Raw genomic sequence first — 14,158 nt, 5'->3', positions numbered from 1 at the left:
TTCCAGTGGTTGGTTTTTAACACATGCTTTCTTTTCATATGTAGCCTGATCTCTCCATCTTTACAGTGGACATCAGTAAAAGTAGTATCATATTCCAGTGGTTGGTTTTTAACACACACTTTCTTTTCATATGTAGCCTGATCTCTCCATCTTTACAGTGGACAGCAGTAAAAGTAGTATCATATTCCAGTGGTTGGTTTTTAACACACACTTTCTTTTCATATGTAGCCTGATCTCTCCATCTTTACAGTGGACAGCAGTAAAAGTAGTATCATATTCCAGTGGTTGGTTTTTAACACACGCTTTCTTTTCATATGTAGCCTGATCTCTCCATCTTTACAGTGGACATCAGTAGAAGTAGTATCATATTCCAGTGGTTGGTTTTTAACACACACTTTCTTTTCATATGTAGCCTGATCTCTCCATCTTTACAGTGGACAGCAGTAAAAGTAGTATCATATTCCAGTGGTTGGTTTTTAACACACATTTTCTTTTCATATGTAACCTGATCTCTCCATCTTTACTGTGGACAGCAGTAAAAGTAGTATCATATTCCAGTGGTTGGTTTTTAACACACACTTTCTTTTCATATGTAGCCTGATCTCTCCATCTTTACAGTGGACAGCAGTAAAAGTAGTATCATATTCCAGTGGTTGGTTTTTAACACATGCTTTCTTTTCATATGTAGCCTGATCTCTCCATCTTTACAGTGGACAGCAGTAAAAGTAGTATCATATTCCAGTGGTTGGTTTTTAACACACACTTTCTTTTCATATGTAGCCTGATCTCTCCATCTTTACAGTGGACAGCAGTAAAAGTAGTATCATATTCCAGTGGTTGGTTTTTAACACATGCTTTCTTTTCATATGTAGCCTGATCTCTCCATCTTTACAGTGGACAGCAGTAAAAGTAGTATCATATTCCAGTGGTTGGTTTTTAACACATGCTTTCTTTTCATATGTAGCCTGATCTCTCCATCTTTACAGTGGACAGCAGTAAAAGTAGTATCATATTCCAGTGGTTGGTTTTTAACACACACTTTCTTTTCATATGTAGCCTGATCTCTCCATCTTTACAGTGGACAGCAGTAAAAGTAGTATCATATTCCAGTGGTTGGTTTTTAACACACACTTTCTTTTCATGTGTAGCCTGATCTCTCCATCTTTACAGTGGACAGCAGTAAAAGTAGTATCATATTCCAGTGGTTGGTTTTTAACACACATTTTCTTTTCATATGTAGCCTGATCTCTCCATCTTTACAGTGGACAGCAGTAAAAGTAGTATCATATTCCAGTGGTTGGTGTTTAACACACACTTTCTTTTCATATGTAGCCTGATCTCTCTATCTTTACAGTGGACAGCAGTAAAAGTAGTATCATATTCCAGTGGTTGGTTTTTAACACATACTTTCTTTTCATATGTATAGCCTGATCTCTCCATCTTTACAGTGGACAGCAGTAAAAGTAGTATCATATTCCAGTGGTTGGTTTTTAACACATGCTTTCTTTTCATATGTAGCCTGATCTCTCCATCTTTACAGTGGACAGCAGTAAAAGTAGTATCATATTCCAGTGGTTGGTTTTTAACACATGCTTTCTTTTCATATGTAGCCTGATCTCTCCACCTTTACAGTGGACAGCAGTAAAAGTAGTATCATATTCCAGTGGTTGGTTTTTAACACACACTTTCTTTTCATATGTAGCCTGATCTCTCCATCTTTACAGTGGACAGCAGTAAAAGTAGTATCATATTCCAGTGGTTGGTTTTTAACACATGCTTTCTTTTCATATGTAGCCTGATCTCTCTACCTTTACAGTGGACAGCAGTAAAAGTAGTATCATATTCCAGTGGTTGGTTTTTAACACATGCTTTCTTTTCATATGTAGCCTGATCTCTCTACCTTTACAGTGGACAGCAGTAAAAGTAGTATCATATTCCAGTGGTTGGTTTTTAACACACACTTTCTTTTCATATGTAGCCTGATCTCTCCATCTTTACAGTGGACAGCAGTAAAAGTAGTATCATATTCCAGTGGTTGGTTTTTAACACACACTTTCTTTTCATGTGTAGCCTGATCTCTCCATCTTTACAGTGGACAGCAGTAAAAGTAGTATCATATTCCAGTGGTTGGTTTTTAACACACACTTTCTTTTCATATGTAGCCTGATCTCTCCATCTTTACAGTGGACAGCAGTAAAAGTAGTATCATATTCCAGTGGTTGGTTTTTAACACACACTTTCTTTTCATATGTAGCCTGATCTCTCCATCTTTACAGTGGACAGCAGTAAAAATAGTATCATATTCCAGTGGTTGGATTATATTAATATTAATTAATATGTTAAATAGAGGATTCGTCACGAGTATTTTTTAATATGAAAAATATCAACCGAGTCTATGTTAATCCTATTTGTCTAGGCACTGCCGAGACAAATACCGATTAACTAGACGAGGTTGATATTTTACATATTAAAAAACATGAGTAGCGAATTCTATTTATCCTGTAACACTTCTAAATAACATTTTAATGAATTTTTTAGTAAATCACAGTACTAAAGTCGCCGCCATCGATAATATGATGTCATCACGATTAACACAGATTAGTTTGATGTCACACATTTTAAACAAATCTTTGAAAACGTCATGCTCAGGTACACGGGACTTGTTGGCTTGTAAGCAAATGACCCATCCACAGCAACACGTTACCTAGAGACATTGCAAATTTGCATACCATTATTAACCGGCTTAATAAAGTAAAATATCACATGGGTTTATGACAGAGATATCATGGGTAAGTTATAGGAAACATTTATCTATTTAATCCCACATCAATGTTTCTTTCTCTGCTTTTATTTTAACCTGGTTTGTTCCTGATTTTGCAGCTTCTCCTGTCATGAAACTTAAACATTTTCAATTAAGCTTTATTAGTTTAAAAGTGATGAGACTATCCGACTCACTAAGGGTTCAGCAGCCATGCTGTTATTAGATTTCTTAATGACATAACTACCTGATGAGTTATGTTTACATTTTATTGCATTTTGCCATGCAGACATGCATCAGTGGTTTTACTTCACAAATACTTCTTTTTATTGACAGCAGATATGTTTATAAGAAACTCATATTGTTTCACATGCCAAGCTGGAAAACATTAGCGTTATGCCCAAATTTGATTTGGGTTACTGTGACTATGAGCAAACAAACAATTATATGAAATTGAGAACACCAAAATGTAACACAAGTTCAGTGTTATATCACAATACAATTTCTCTGTGTTTGTTGTCTGCAGGATGTGTTTCTGGAGCACCAAGATGTAGAGATACGATATGACCTCATGGACTGTCAGATCTGTATCTGTACACCGCTCGTGCCTCAACTCTTCACCGACAACTTCGACTACCAGACCCGGGACGACTTCGTTAGAGGATTGTTAATTAACGAAGAGGTTAGTTATTGTTAGAGAATTGCTAATGAACGAAGAGGTTAGTTATTGTTAGAGGATTGCTAATTAACAAAGAGGTTAGAGTATTGTTCATTAACCAAGAGGTTAGTTATTGTTAGAGGATTGCTAATTAATGAAGAGGTTAGTTATTGTTAGAGGATTGCTAATTAACGAAGAGGTTAGTTAATGTTAGAGGATTGCTAATTAATGAAGAGGTTAGTTATTGTTAGAGGATTTCTGATTAACGAAGAGGTTAGTTAATGTTAGAGGATTGCTAATTAACGACGAGGTTAGTTATTGTTAGAGGATTGCTAATTAACGAAGAGGTTAGTTATTGTCAGAGGATTGCTAATTAACGAAGAGGTTAGTTATTGTCAGAGGATTGCTAATTAACGAAGAGGTAGGTTAGAGGATTGCTAATTAACGAAGAGGTTAGTTATTGTCAGAGGATTGCTAATTAATGAAGAGGTAGGTTAGAGGATTGCTAATTAAGGAAGAGGTTAGTTATTGTTAGAGGATTACTAATTAATGAAGAGGTTATTGTTAGAGGATTGCTAATTAACGAAGAGGTTATTGTTAGAGGATTGTTAATTAACAAAGAGGTTAGTTATTGTTAGAGAATTGCTAATTAACAAAGAGGTAGGTTAGAGGATTGCTAATTATCGAAGAGGTTAGTTATTGTTAGAGGATTGCTAATTAACGAAGAGGTTAGTTATTGTCAGAGGTTGCTAATTAACAAAGAGGTTAGTTATTGTTAGAAGATCGCTAATTGAGGAAGAGGTTAGTTATTGGAATAGTTACTTAAAAGTTGCCTATGTAACAGCAGTGGGTTTCATTTCTCTCTTTTGAACAAGTGTCATCGGGGGTGCAGAGTGTTCTATCTCACTTTTCAAATGTGAATACAAATTCTGACAGATGAGTTATAAACTGTAACAGCCAGACCGAATATAACTGTCAATCTGACGTCCATTTGTGTTTATGACTGGCTAGCTTTATTTTTGTAGTTTGGTTTTTTGTTCCTCAAATCAAATAATCTTTTCTTTTTTTTCCACTTCAGATTTTAGGAAACACGATTCACATTGGTGTTGTAAAGGATCAGTATGCAGCAAGAGTATCCAATTTACAGATGTATGACTCTGTCAGGTAAGGGAACAAAATGTATTAATTTATAAAATGTTATGCTAATTTTTGAAATATCCTTTTTTTATTAATAATTTTTACTTTTGTGCTGTTTGAAAATTAGGTATTATCCATGCAACTGATGTCCATATTATATAATACAGGCAGATTGTAATATTTCAGGTGGTGTGTATGTTTTTTTTCTTCTTTTTTTCTTTTTTTTGTACATTGTCTGAACACTAGTTGTGTGTTTTTCATACAGGTGCATTGTTTGAATCATAATTGCGTATACTTCTGTTTTCCAGTCGTGATGTTGTTAGCCGTTGGTCATTTCCGTTAGTTCCTGACAACCACATTTCATCATCTGATAAAGATCGACTCATCTACGGACGTCATAATATATATCTGAGCAGAGACGTGACGTTAGCCAGGTATGTTGAACACATTGACAGTTTTAAACAAGATCTCTACGATGTTCTTTGAGTCTAGGTGAGCAATAGTAAGATATAAATGTCAGAAGCAGGTAATGAAATTAAGTGTAGGTACCATTATCTTAAAAGAATTAAAAGGTCTCGGATGTTCCAAAGTTAAGTTGATGTTATAAATTGTAATTGTTATATGCATATCAAAGCCAGTAAATACAGGGTCGACCTCACTAAAATTGCAAAAGGTACTACGCCACCATTAATTATTCCATACAGTTTAATAAAATGTTTATGTTGGAATATATTCTGTAAAAAATAGAACAATATTGACTACATGGTTTAGGGAGTATTCTCCCTTGACAGTTTTTTTGCAACAAAGGCCGACCGACCATGAACGTTTTCAGTTATCTGTCCTGGACGGAGGAGCCGACAAACGTTTACACTTTCGTCCATGACAGGCGTGTGCTACAAGTTCAACAGCTTGCTCTGAACGTGCACGTTAAAACCTATGACCTGACCTGACCTGACCTGATCTTCAGTTAATGACACCGGCCACCCTCATATTATACAAGTGGCAGTATACAACTTTAACAGTTGTTATGAGTTAGTACTAAATATAACAAGTAACTTCAAACCAGTAGGTTATTTAAATACTATTCAGGTCAACTGACTTGTAATCATCAAAGAAAGATTTCAAAAGGCAGAATATTGTATAAAAACATTTGTAATGAAGAACTGTTTGCAAACAGGAAAACATGGTGGATTTTTTACATGTTTAAACAGAAAATAATGAAACATTGTGACTGTTTTAGTTCAACGGACAGAATCACTCGCAGAAGAGCATTACATTTGATTTCTATTTGTAGAGGCTGCACTCTAGAAGAAAATGTTGTCATTGGGAGTGGATCAACAATAGGCAGTAACTCTTCAATTTCAAACTCTGTTATAGGAAAAAACTGTAAAATTGGTGAGTTGTTGTGTGAGCAGTTTAAAAACATGGTGGTATTATCTGATAGCAAGATAGCAGATGTTATATTAGATTAATGGAAAGAAAGAAAGAAATATTTTATTTAACGACACACTCAGCACATTTTATTTATGGTTGTATGGCGTCGGACATATGGTTAAGGACCACACAGATATTGAGAGAGGAAACCTGCTGTCACCACTTCATGGGCTACTCTTTTCGATTATCAGCCAAGGGATATTTTATATGCACCATCCCACAGACAGGGTAGTACATACCACGGCCTTTGATATACCAGTTGTGGTGCACAATCTGAAACGAGAAATAGCCTAATGGGCCCACCGACGGGGATCGATCACAGACCGACCGCGAATCGAGCAAGCGATTTACCACTGGGCTACGTCCCGCCCTTATTAGATTAATGAACACTAACATATGTAGCTGTTGCAGTCAAATACAGGTAGTAGGCAAGGTGGATTTTTCTACTTTGATTCTGGGAAACTAAACTAAACTGTCTGACAGGTTTATATATATTATATGAATCTGCATGGGTTTTATACATTCATCCAACCTCTTACCCAAGTATCCCCCCACCATTATTCCAGTGGACAGGCCCATAGCCAATGGGAGGTCGGGGGGTCAGTTGACCCCCCCCCCCCTCCACCAGTGGCTTTTTTTTCAATATGCCCCCAGATGTCCCCCTAAGTAACTCATGCCTCACAAAAAGCCTAAACGACTCCCCCTCTCAAAATCCTGGCTATGGGCCTGAATTGACTGATGTTTGGTTGGTTGGTTGGTTTTGTTTGGAGAACACTGATTAATTAATCATCGGCTATTGGATATCAAACATTTGGTAATTCTTGTAGTCATCAGAGGAAACCCGCTACATTTTTTCTAATGCAGCAAGGGATCTTTTATATGCACTTTCCCACAGACAGGAAAGCACATACCACGGCCTTTGTCCAGTTGTGGTGCACTGGTTAGAATGAGAAAAAACTCAGTCAGTTGAATGGATCCACCAAGGTGGTTCGATCCTGCGACGCGAGCACTCAACCGACTGATGGTGACCAATGTGGGTTTTTTTTTAATTCCATATTGAAACTGTTGTTTGCGGAGCGGGACATAGCCCAGTGGTACAGCGCTCGCTCGGTGTGGGATCGATACCCATCGGTAGGCTCATTGGGCTATTTCTCGTTCCAGCCAATGCACCACGACTGGTATATCAAAGGCTGTGGTATATGCTACCCTGTCTGTAGGATGGTGCATATAAAAGATCCCTTGCTGCTTATTGAAAAGAGTAGCCCATGAACCTTTCCTTCCTGTTGTTTGCAGTCTAAATTACCTGATTAGATTTAAACATTTAAGGCTGTATTTATGAAGCTTGTTTTTCTAATGCACATGTATTACTAAATACATTTACAGTGCTTAAACACCTGCGTTTAAGAAAAACAGACTTCGTAAATTAGACCCTTATTTTTTTAATGGTATTTACACTGTAAACTATTCACAGTATTTTGTGCGTTTGTGTTTCAGGTGAAAATGTGACGATCTCGGGTTCCTACCTGTGGGACGATGTTGTAGTCCATGACAACTGTGTGATAGAGACGGCGTTGCTGTGTAGTGGTGTCACCATCCTCGGTGCTGTGACAGTCAACCCAGGATGTGTCCTCTCCTGGAATGTCAGTCATCTCTTTTTGCATGTAGTTTACAGATATACTAATTAAATTTTGGTTACATTCATTACAACGTAACATCATCCCATTGGTCCAGATATAGCAACGGAAGTTGGTCCATTTTTCGATGAGCGTAAAAATAATGTCGTCAGGAAACGTCATATCTGATGACGTCATTTTATACGGGCAAGTTGTTTTATTGAGCATTATTGTTTATGGATAAAAAATAATTTGAAATAAAGTATGATGTTTTAGTAGTATTATTAGCCTGTATGATTCAAATTGAATTATAAGTATTTTCTATTATTTCGTTTACATTCATCTGGGTATGCATAAAACAATACATCCGCGAACTTATGTGAGAACGGCTTTGCCAATTCACACAGTTTGCAGATGATTTTTTTTGTTCATACCCCGATGAACGTAAAAGAAATAACAGACAATCCTTAAATAACTTAAATTTGTACATTTTAATCACTGTAGATATTAATAAAATACATGGGAATCCATTTATTCCATGTTTTGATTGTTATTCAGTGTTTAAGCTTTACACCAAAACTTATTAGCAGTAACTATGGTCATAACTAAACGAATCTCTTGTAAAAGGATGAGGTAACTATAACATATATCAGTACTATTCACTTATGTACAATGTTTAACATATTAAATGGTTGTAAAGTAGCGATACCAGGGCCCCAACCCTGGCACTGCTATATTTATTTTCTGGGGTCAATAAACTTTATTTTAACAACAAGTAAAAAAATCTTTTAGCAGAAAATCTTTTGCCAAATACTAAATCTTTCACAGCAAGAATGCTTATTTTTTTAATTGTCTTTATAGGTAACTGAACAATATGAAAATAATGTCAACAAGATTATATTTGTTACAACTGAGAATACCATACAACCACATGGTTATTGACCTTCAGGATTATGTAGGCAAGATCGCCAACATCACACAAGTAAACACATTGTTTACCAAATGCCGTTTATTCACTAATTCATATTTCCCACCATTCTTGGACCACTTGTGAAGACTTGAGACCAAACATAACTTCATTATATAGCACACTTCACCTTTTTCTGTTGCCTCTCAGGATAAATGTGTCACGCTGCCAGGGTGTTTCTATTAGATTTTTTAAAAGAATCTTAGTTCTGTTATATTTTATTTGGCTAATCGAAACTGAAAGATCTTTGGGGGTTTTCTAGGTGTGTATTGGTCCAGATGTAAAACTGAAAGTGGGAACACAGCTGATGTCTGAGCCAGATGTCGATGAGTTTGATGGACCCAAGGATCCTGCTACAATTCCTGGTGAGTTTAAAAACAGTGCTGCCATTGTCATTGTATGTTAAGACTGTACGCAACACAGATTGGATGTGTTTGACCTTACAGCCCTTATCTGTTTGTTTATTGTTTATAGTGTTATTGAACACTTGTTTATAGTGTTATTGAGCACTTGTTTATAGTGTTATTGAACACTTGTTTATAGTGTTATTGAACACTTGTTTATAGTGTTATTGAGCACTTGTTTATAGTGTTAATGAACATTTATTTATAGTGTTATTGAACACTTGTTTATAGTGTTATTGAACACTTGTTTATAGTGTTATTGAACATTTAGTTATAGTGTTATTGAACACTTGTTTATAGTGTTATTGAACACTTATTTATAGTGTTATTGAACACTTGTTTATAGTGTTCTTGAACACTTGTTTATAGTGTTCTTGAACACTTGTTTATAGTGTTCTTGAACACTTGTTTATAGTGTTCTTGAACCCTTGTTTATAATGTTATTGAACACTTGTTTATAGTGTTATTGAACATTTATTTATAGTGTATTGGACGCTTGTTTATAATGTTATTGAGCACTCATTTAGAATGTTATTGAACACTTGATTATAGTGTTTAACTATGCTGCTAGTTTAACTAGTGATTATGAAGAGGAGATAACTGTAGTTGACTATATTTAAATTAGTTTTTAGATGTGATACCTGAAATAAGCATTAAAAGTAAAGCCTTTAGTTATGCAACCCTTTGTGAGAGTAATGTTGAAGAGGAGATGACTCTGTCGATGTGTGTGTGGGGGGGGGGGGGGGGGGGGGAGGTCACACTTAAGTACCTAAGTTTGGCAATAAAAATAAAGCGTTTAATTGTGATGCACCTTGTTAGAGTGATGTTGAAGAGAAGATAACTAATTTTGACAATATTTACATTTGTTTCTAGACGTGACACCAGAATTTGGAATTAAAAGTAAAGCCTTTAGTTATGCAGACCCTTGTGAGAGTGATGACGAAGAGGAGATAATTCTATCAATGTGGGGGATTATAATAGAATCGGAAGAGGAGGAGGAGCTCTCCAGTCTGGGTACTGGCAGTGAGGATAACATGTCACAGTCGGACAGTCCACCTCCTGATGACACAAAGTGTGAGTTTCTTCTCTGACATATTGGGACGAATGTGCGAAGCATGTTTTACTTAAACGCAGCTGCTTAAATATTAAGGGGCGAAGCGTAACCCAGTGGCAAAGCACTCACTTAATGCTTGGGATCGATCCCTGTCATTGGGCCCATTGTGCTATTTCTCGCTCCAGTCAGTGCACCATGACTGGTATATCAAAGGCTGTGGTATGTGCTATCCTGTCTATGGGATGATGCATATAAAAGATCCCTTGCTGCTAATCGAAAAAGAGTAGCCCATAAAGTGGAGAAAGCGGGTTTCCTCCCTCAATATCTGTGTGATCGTTAACCATATGTCTGACGCTGTATGACTGTAAATAAAATGTGTTGAGTGCTTTTGTTAAATAAAACATTTCCTTCTTTCCTTTCTGTTTAAATACTGTAAATGTTTGTAGTTACATGTGTGTAAGACATAAACAATGAAAATTTGGCACGACACGTTGGTATACGACATGTTTCGTGTGAATTACGAATGCCTTAAGACATGTTTTATTTTATAAAATAAATAATTTGTAATGTAAAACTGAAGACTGATTTTTTATTTTAATTTTTTATAAATAAATAAATAATTTTTAATGTAAAATTGAAGACTGATAACCCACACCGTACGCATTGGTATGGTTCGCTATACTGCAGTGACTAAAATAGACTCGCCCCGATATTTTTAGAATTTGTATGCTCCCAAATAACGTTATAAAAGGCGAAGTGTGATTGGTCAATATTTAAATTATTATTTACAGACGAAATGTTACCTGGACATTGGGGACTATGCAGTGTTGTTAGCAATCCGATTAAAATTAGTTCTACTGGTCTAAATAAGGCATTCGTAATTCACATGAAACATATCGTATACCCTCAGGATAATTCGGAATGTTTTCAAATTATTTTTAAATCACTGGCATGATTCTGCAAGTAAGGTTTTGATTGGTGGACATGAGCTCCAACTGGCTGGTGTTAGATCCACATGTAATAGTGGAGCTAATTTTAATTGGAGAATAGAGGGTCCGGTCTTGAGAGGTTTCACTGTACACAGTGTTTATCAGGAACCGAAGGTTTTTTTGTGTGGAAATGTGGCTGTTATGAAGTAAAGTTCAGACACTGGTAGTGATGGTTTATTTATCACAGTTAATCACAGAGGACATTTGTTCATTTGATTACATTGTAAACGCATGGTGAGTAAGAGTGTGTTTTTTCTCTTTAAGCCTGGCTGCATGGACTCACCAGACCGTGCACGCTGTTCGTAGTGCTCATCATCGTTTCTGTGGTTGTGATTTCCTCCCTTCTACCCTTGGAACTGGTAGTTGACCTTGTCTCAATTGATGCTTTTCTAAAACATGCTGTGCTCAATTTTTCTTCATTCATTTTGGATAATGTTAGCTGGCCCAGTGCTATCTGATCAAACTGTTGTCTTTATCAAAATACTCTTTATCAACCTATGCAATAATACTAGATGATGACAATTAAATCAAACTGTTGTCTTTATCAAAATACTCTTTATCAACCTATGCAATAATACTAGATGATGATAATTAAATCAAACTGTTGTCTTTATCAAAATACTCTATATCAACCTATGCAATAATACTAGATGATGACAATTAAATCAAACTGTTGTCTTTATCAAAATACTCTTTATCAACCTATGCAGTAATACTAGATGAAGACAATTAAATCAAACTGTTGTCTTTATCAAAATACTCTTTATCAACCTATGCAATAATACTAGATGATGACAATTAAATCAAACTGTTGTCTTTATCAAAATACTCTTTATCAACCTATGCAATAATACTACATGATGATAATTAAATCAAACTATTATCTTTTCTAAAATACTGTTATCAACCTGTGTTAATAAAAGTGCAATAAGACTGGATAATGACAATGAAATCAAACCATTGTCTTTTCTAAAACTCTATTTTAAACCTCTAGTGCAGTAAGACGACATGTAGATGGTATTAGATCAAACCATGATCTTTTTTAATCCTCCAGATTTCTAGTTTGAGTTAGCTGCAGTAAGGAATCAAAGATATATTACACATTACCAAATATAACATTTCTTTCTGCTGACCAGTGTTTCACTTTGTGACAACTCCAAAACAATGGAGCTAGCTGGCATTGTGGAATTATGTACATATAGTGTGTTGTTTTAGTTTGTATTCAAGGCAACAGAATAGACTGGATAACAAAACTGAAGCAAAGCAATGTAAGGTACAAAATGTGTCTTTGTGCTATTCAGTGTTTGTTGATTGTGTTCATTCTGATGCAACAAAAGTAGTTTGTGGTATAATGAAATTGAAGATATGTGAAGTGTTAATTGTGTTTTAAAAAGCCTTCTCGCTCGATTACTGCAGACACTATGTAGCCAATGACGTGTGGTGCATTCTTTCATAAAACCTTTTTTGACTTGTGCTCATTCAAATACTAGGAATGATCCGAATCGAAGACATGCAAGATCAAACTCTTGTGACTGTGTTATTTCTGCTGAAACAAGCCCAGTTGTCTTAGAATAGAAACATAGGAACTCTATTCTTCCTCATAACAAGCATCATCTGCATATCTACAGTGTTGGATTTCTGCATTCATTTGTGAATTGTCTGTGTTCATGATTTTATGAGGATAACTGGATGTCGGTTTAAAACATTATAAGGAGATGAGTGGATGATTCTCCATTTGTTAACACTGAATAAAATTGATGGTCATTCTGGAATATAAACATTATCTACTTAGATGGGTGATCAAAAAGTTCTCAGCCTAATTAGGAAGGGACCATGTGCACGACATGATTATACAAGGCTAGCAGCTAATCACGTTGTCAGTGAAGTAATATTCCTACACAAATAAATTCAGAACATCCTGCCGAATGTGCTGTTGATGGTGGATAGTTAATAAAAGATGTGTTGTTCCATCAAATACATGACTGTGCCTTCCAGTTTGTTGAATACCCACCATATTCCCCAGATCTAGCACTGTCTGACTTCATCTATTTCCTCACCTAAACAAGGAGTTAGCTGGCAGGCATAAAGCCACTTATAAGGATGTCATTTGTGATGTTGTGGTGGAGATTTTCAACCTGTAGGAAGAATCCTTCTTCATCAGAGGGATCCAGGCACTGCAGCAGCATTGGAAGAAATGTTTGGACCTCATAGGGATAACCTTAAAAAGTAACAGGTAGGCATGCCCTTAGACACAATTCCATTCTAGTTAGGCTGAGCACTTTTCGATCACCCTGTGTATAAGCTGTGTGGATGTTCTGCATTGAGTTGTGAATTGTGGTCTGTCTATGATGTTGGCAATAAAGCTGGCAATAAAGCTGGCAATATTAGCAAATGCTAATTAACCAGCTTGTGTAAATCTGCATTCATGTCTATAAAACTGATGTCTTGTTATCACTGATTTCAGACACGTTTCTGATACCTTATTACCAGTGTGAACTATTCATACCTGTACAGTTTATACCCTCCAGTTCTTGTGCTACACTCAAAATATTTACTGACAATAGCATCACTGCTTTTTCTCTCTTCAAATATTTATTTAGTTTGTTTGGTTTGTTTGTTCACAGTGTTTTACTCGGAGTTGCTGGATACTCTACAGAGAGCTAAAGAGGAGAACATCGGAGTTGACAACCAGATTCTAGAAGTGAACTCACTGAAGTACGTCACTGAGTTTTTATATGTTTTATTTCACAGTGTTTGTTGCTTACAAACAGTGCAGACGTGCAATATGAGAAATTTTTCATTATTTTAGTTCATAATTTTTTATTTCAACCTTTGTTTTATTTCCAATTTATGCTCATAAAACTACAAACAAAATTAATAAGGCTTTTGCTGTTGGAAGGTGAATACTTAGAATAATGTATTTTAAAAACACTGAATGATATTTATAAAATTCATGTGAACCAAGAAGAAATAGTTTCAAATAAAATTATTTACTTGTTGTTGAGGCATTCTTCTTAACAAATACTGATGGGTGGCAAAAAGGGAACACAAAAATAGTAACATTAAATACTGACTGCAACCAAAACCGTCATCCATAGTATCAGGATATAACCATGTTACTAATAGTTAATCACGCAGTATTAA

General features: G+C 35.7%; 1 protein-coding gene across 3 annotated transcripts in view; it reads left to right on the top strand.

The window, feature by feature from the left end:
- Positions 1-14,158, top strand: part of LOC121375175 (translation initiation factor eIF-2B subunit epsilon-like) — a 32,935-nt gene that overhangs the window by 13,251 nt on the left and 5,526 nt on the right. For 2 of the 3 annotated variants that reach the window (XM_041502458.1, XM_041502459.1), the window contains exons 5-12: positions 3,285-3,440; positions 4,495-4,580; positions 4,862-4,987; positions 5,848-5,948; positions 7,482-7,627; positions 8,830-8,932; positions 9,845-10,045; positions 13,639-13,729. In XM_041502458.1, the coding sequence (XP_041358392.1) occupies positions 3,285-3,440; positions 4,495-4,580; positions 4,862-4,987; positions 5,848-5,948; positions 7,482-7,627; positions 8,830-8,932; positions 9,845-10,045; positions 13,639-13,729 (1,010 nt within the window). Of the gene's footprint in view, positions 1-3,284; positions 3,441-4,494; positions 4,581-4,861; positions 4,988-5,847; positions 5,949-7,481; positions 7,628-8,829; positions 8,933-9,844; positions 10,046-11,278; positions 11,657-13,638; positions 13,730-14,158 lie in introns of those variants that run through there. The other variant, XM_041502460.1, reaches the window with a different exon arrangement.

The sequence above is a fragment of the Gigantopelta aegis genome, chromosome 6, assembly GCF_016097555.1.
Source record: "Gigantopelta aegis isolate Gae_Host chromosome 6, Gae_host_genome, whole genome shotgun sequence".
Classification (NCBI taxonomy): Eukaryota; Metazoa; Mollusca; class Gastropoda; order Neomphalida; family Peltospiridae; genus Gigantopelta; species Gigantopelta aegis.
This window is presented reverse-complemented; position numbering and strand designations above follow the sequence as displayed.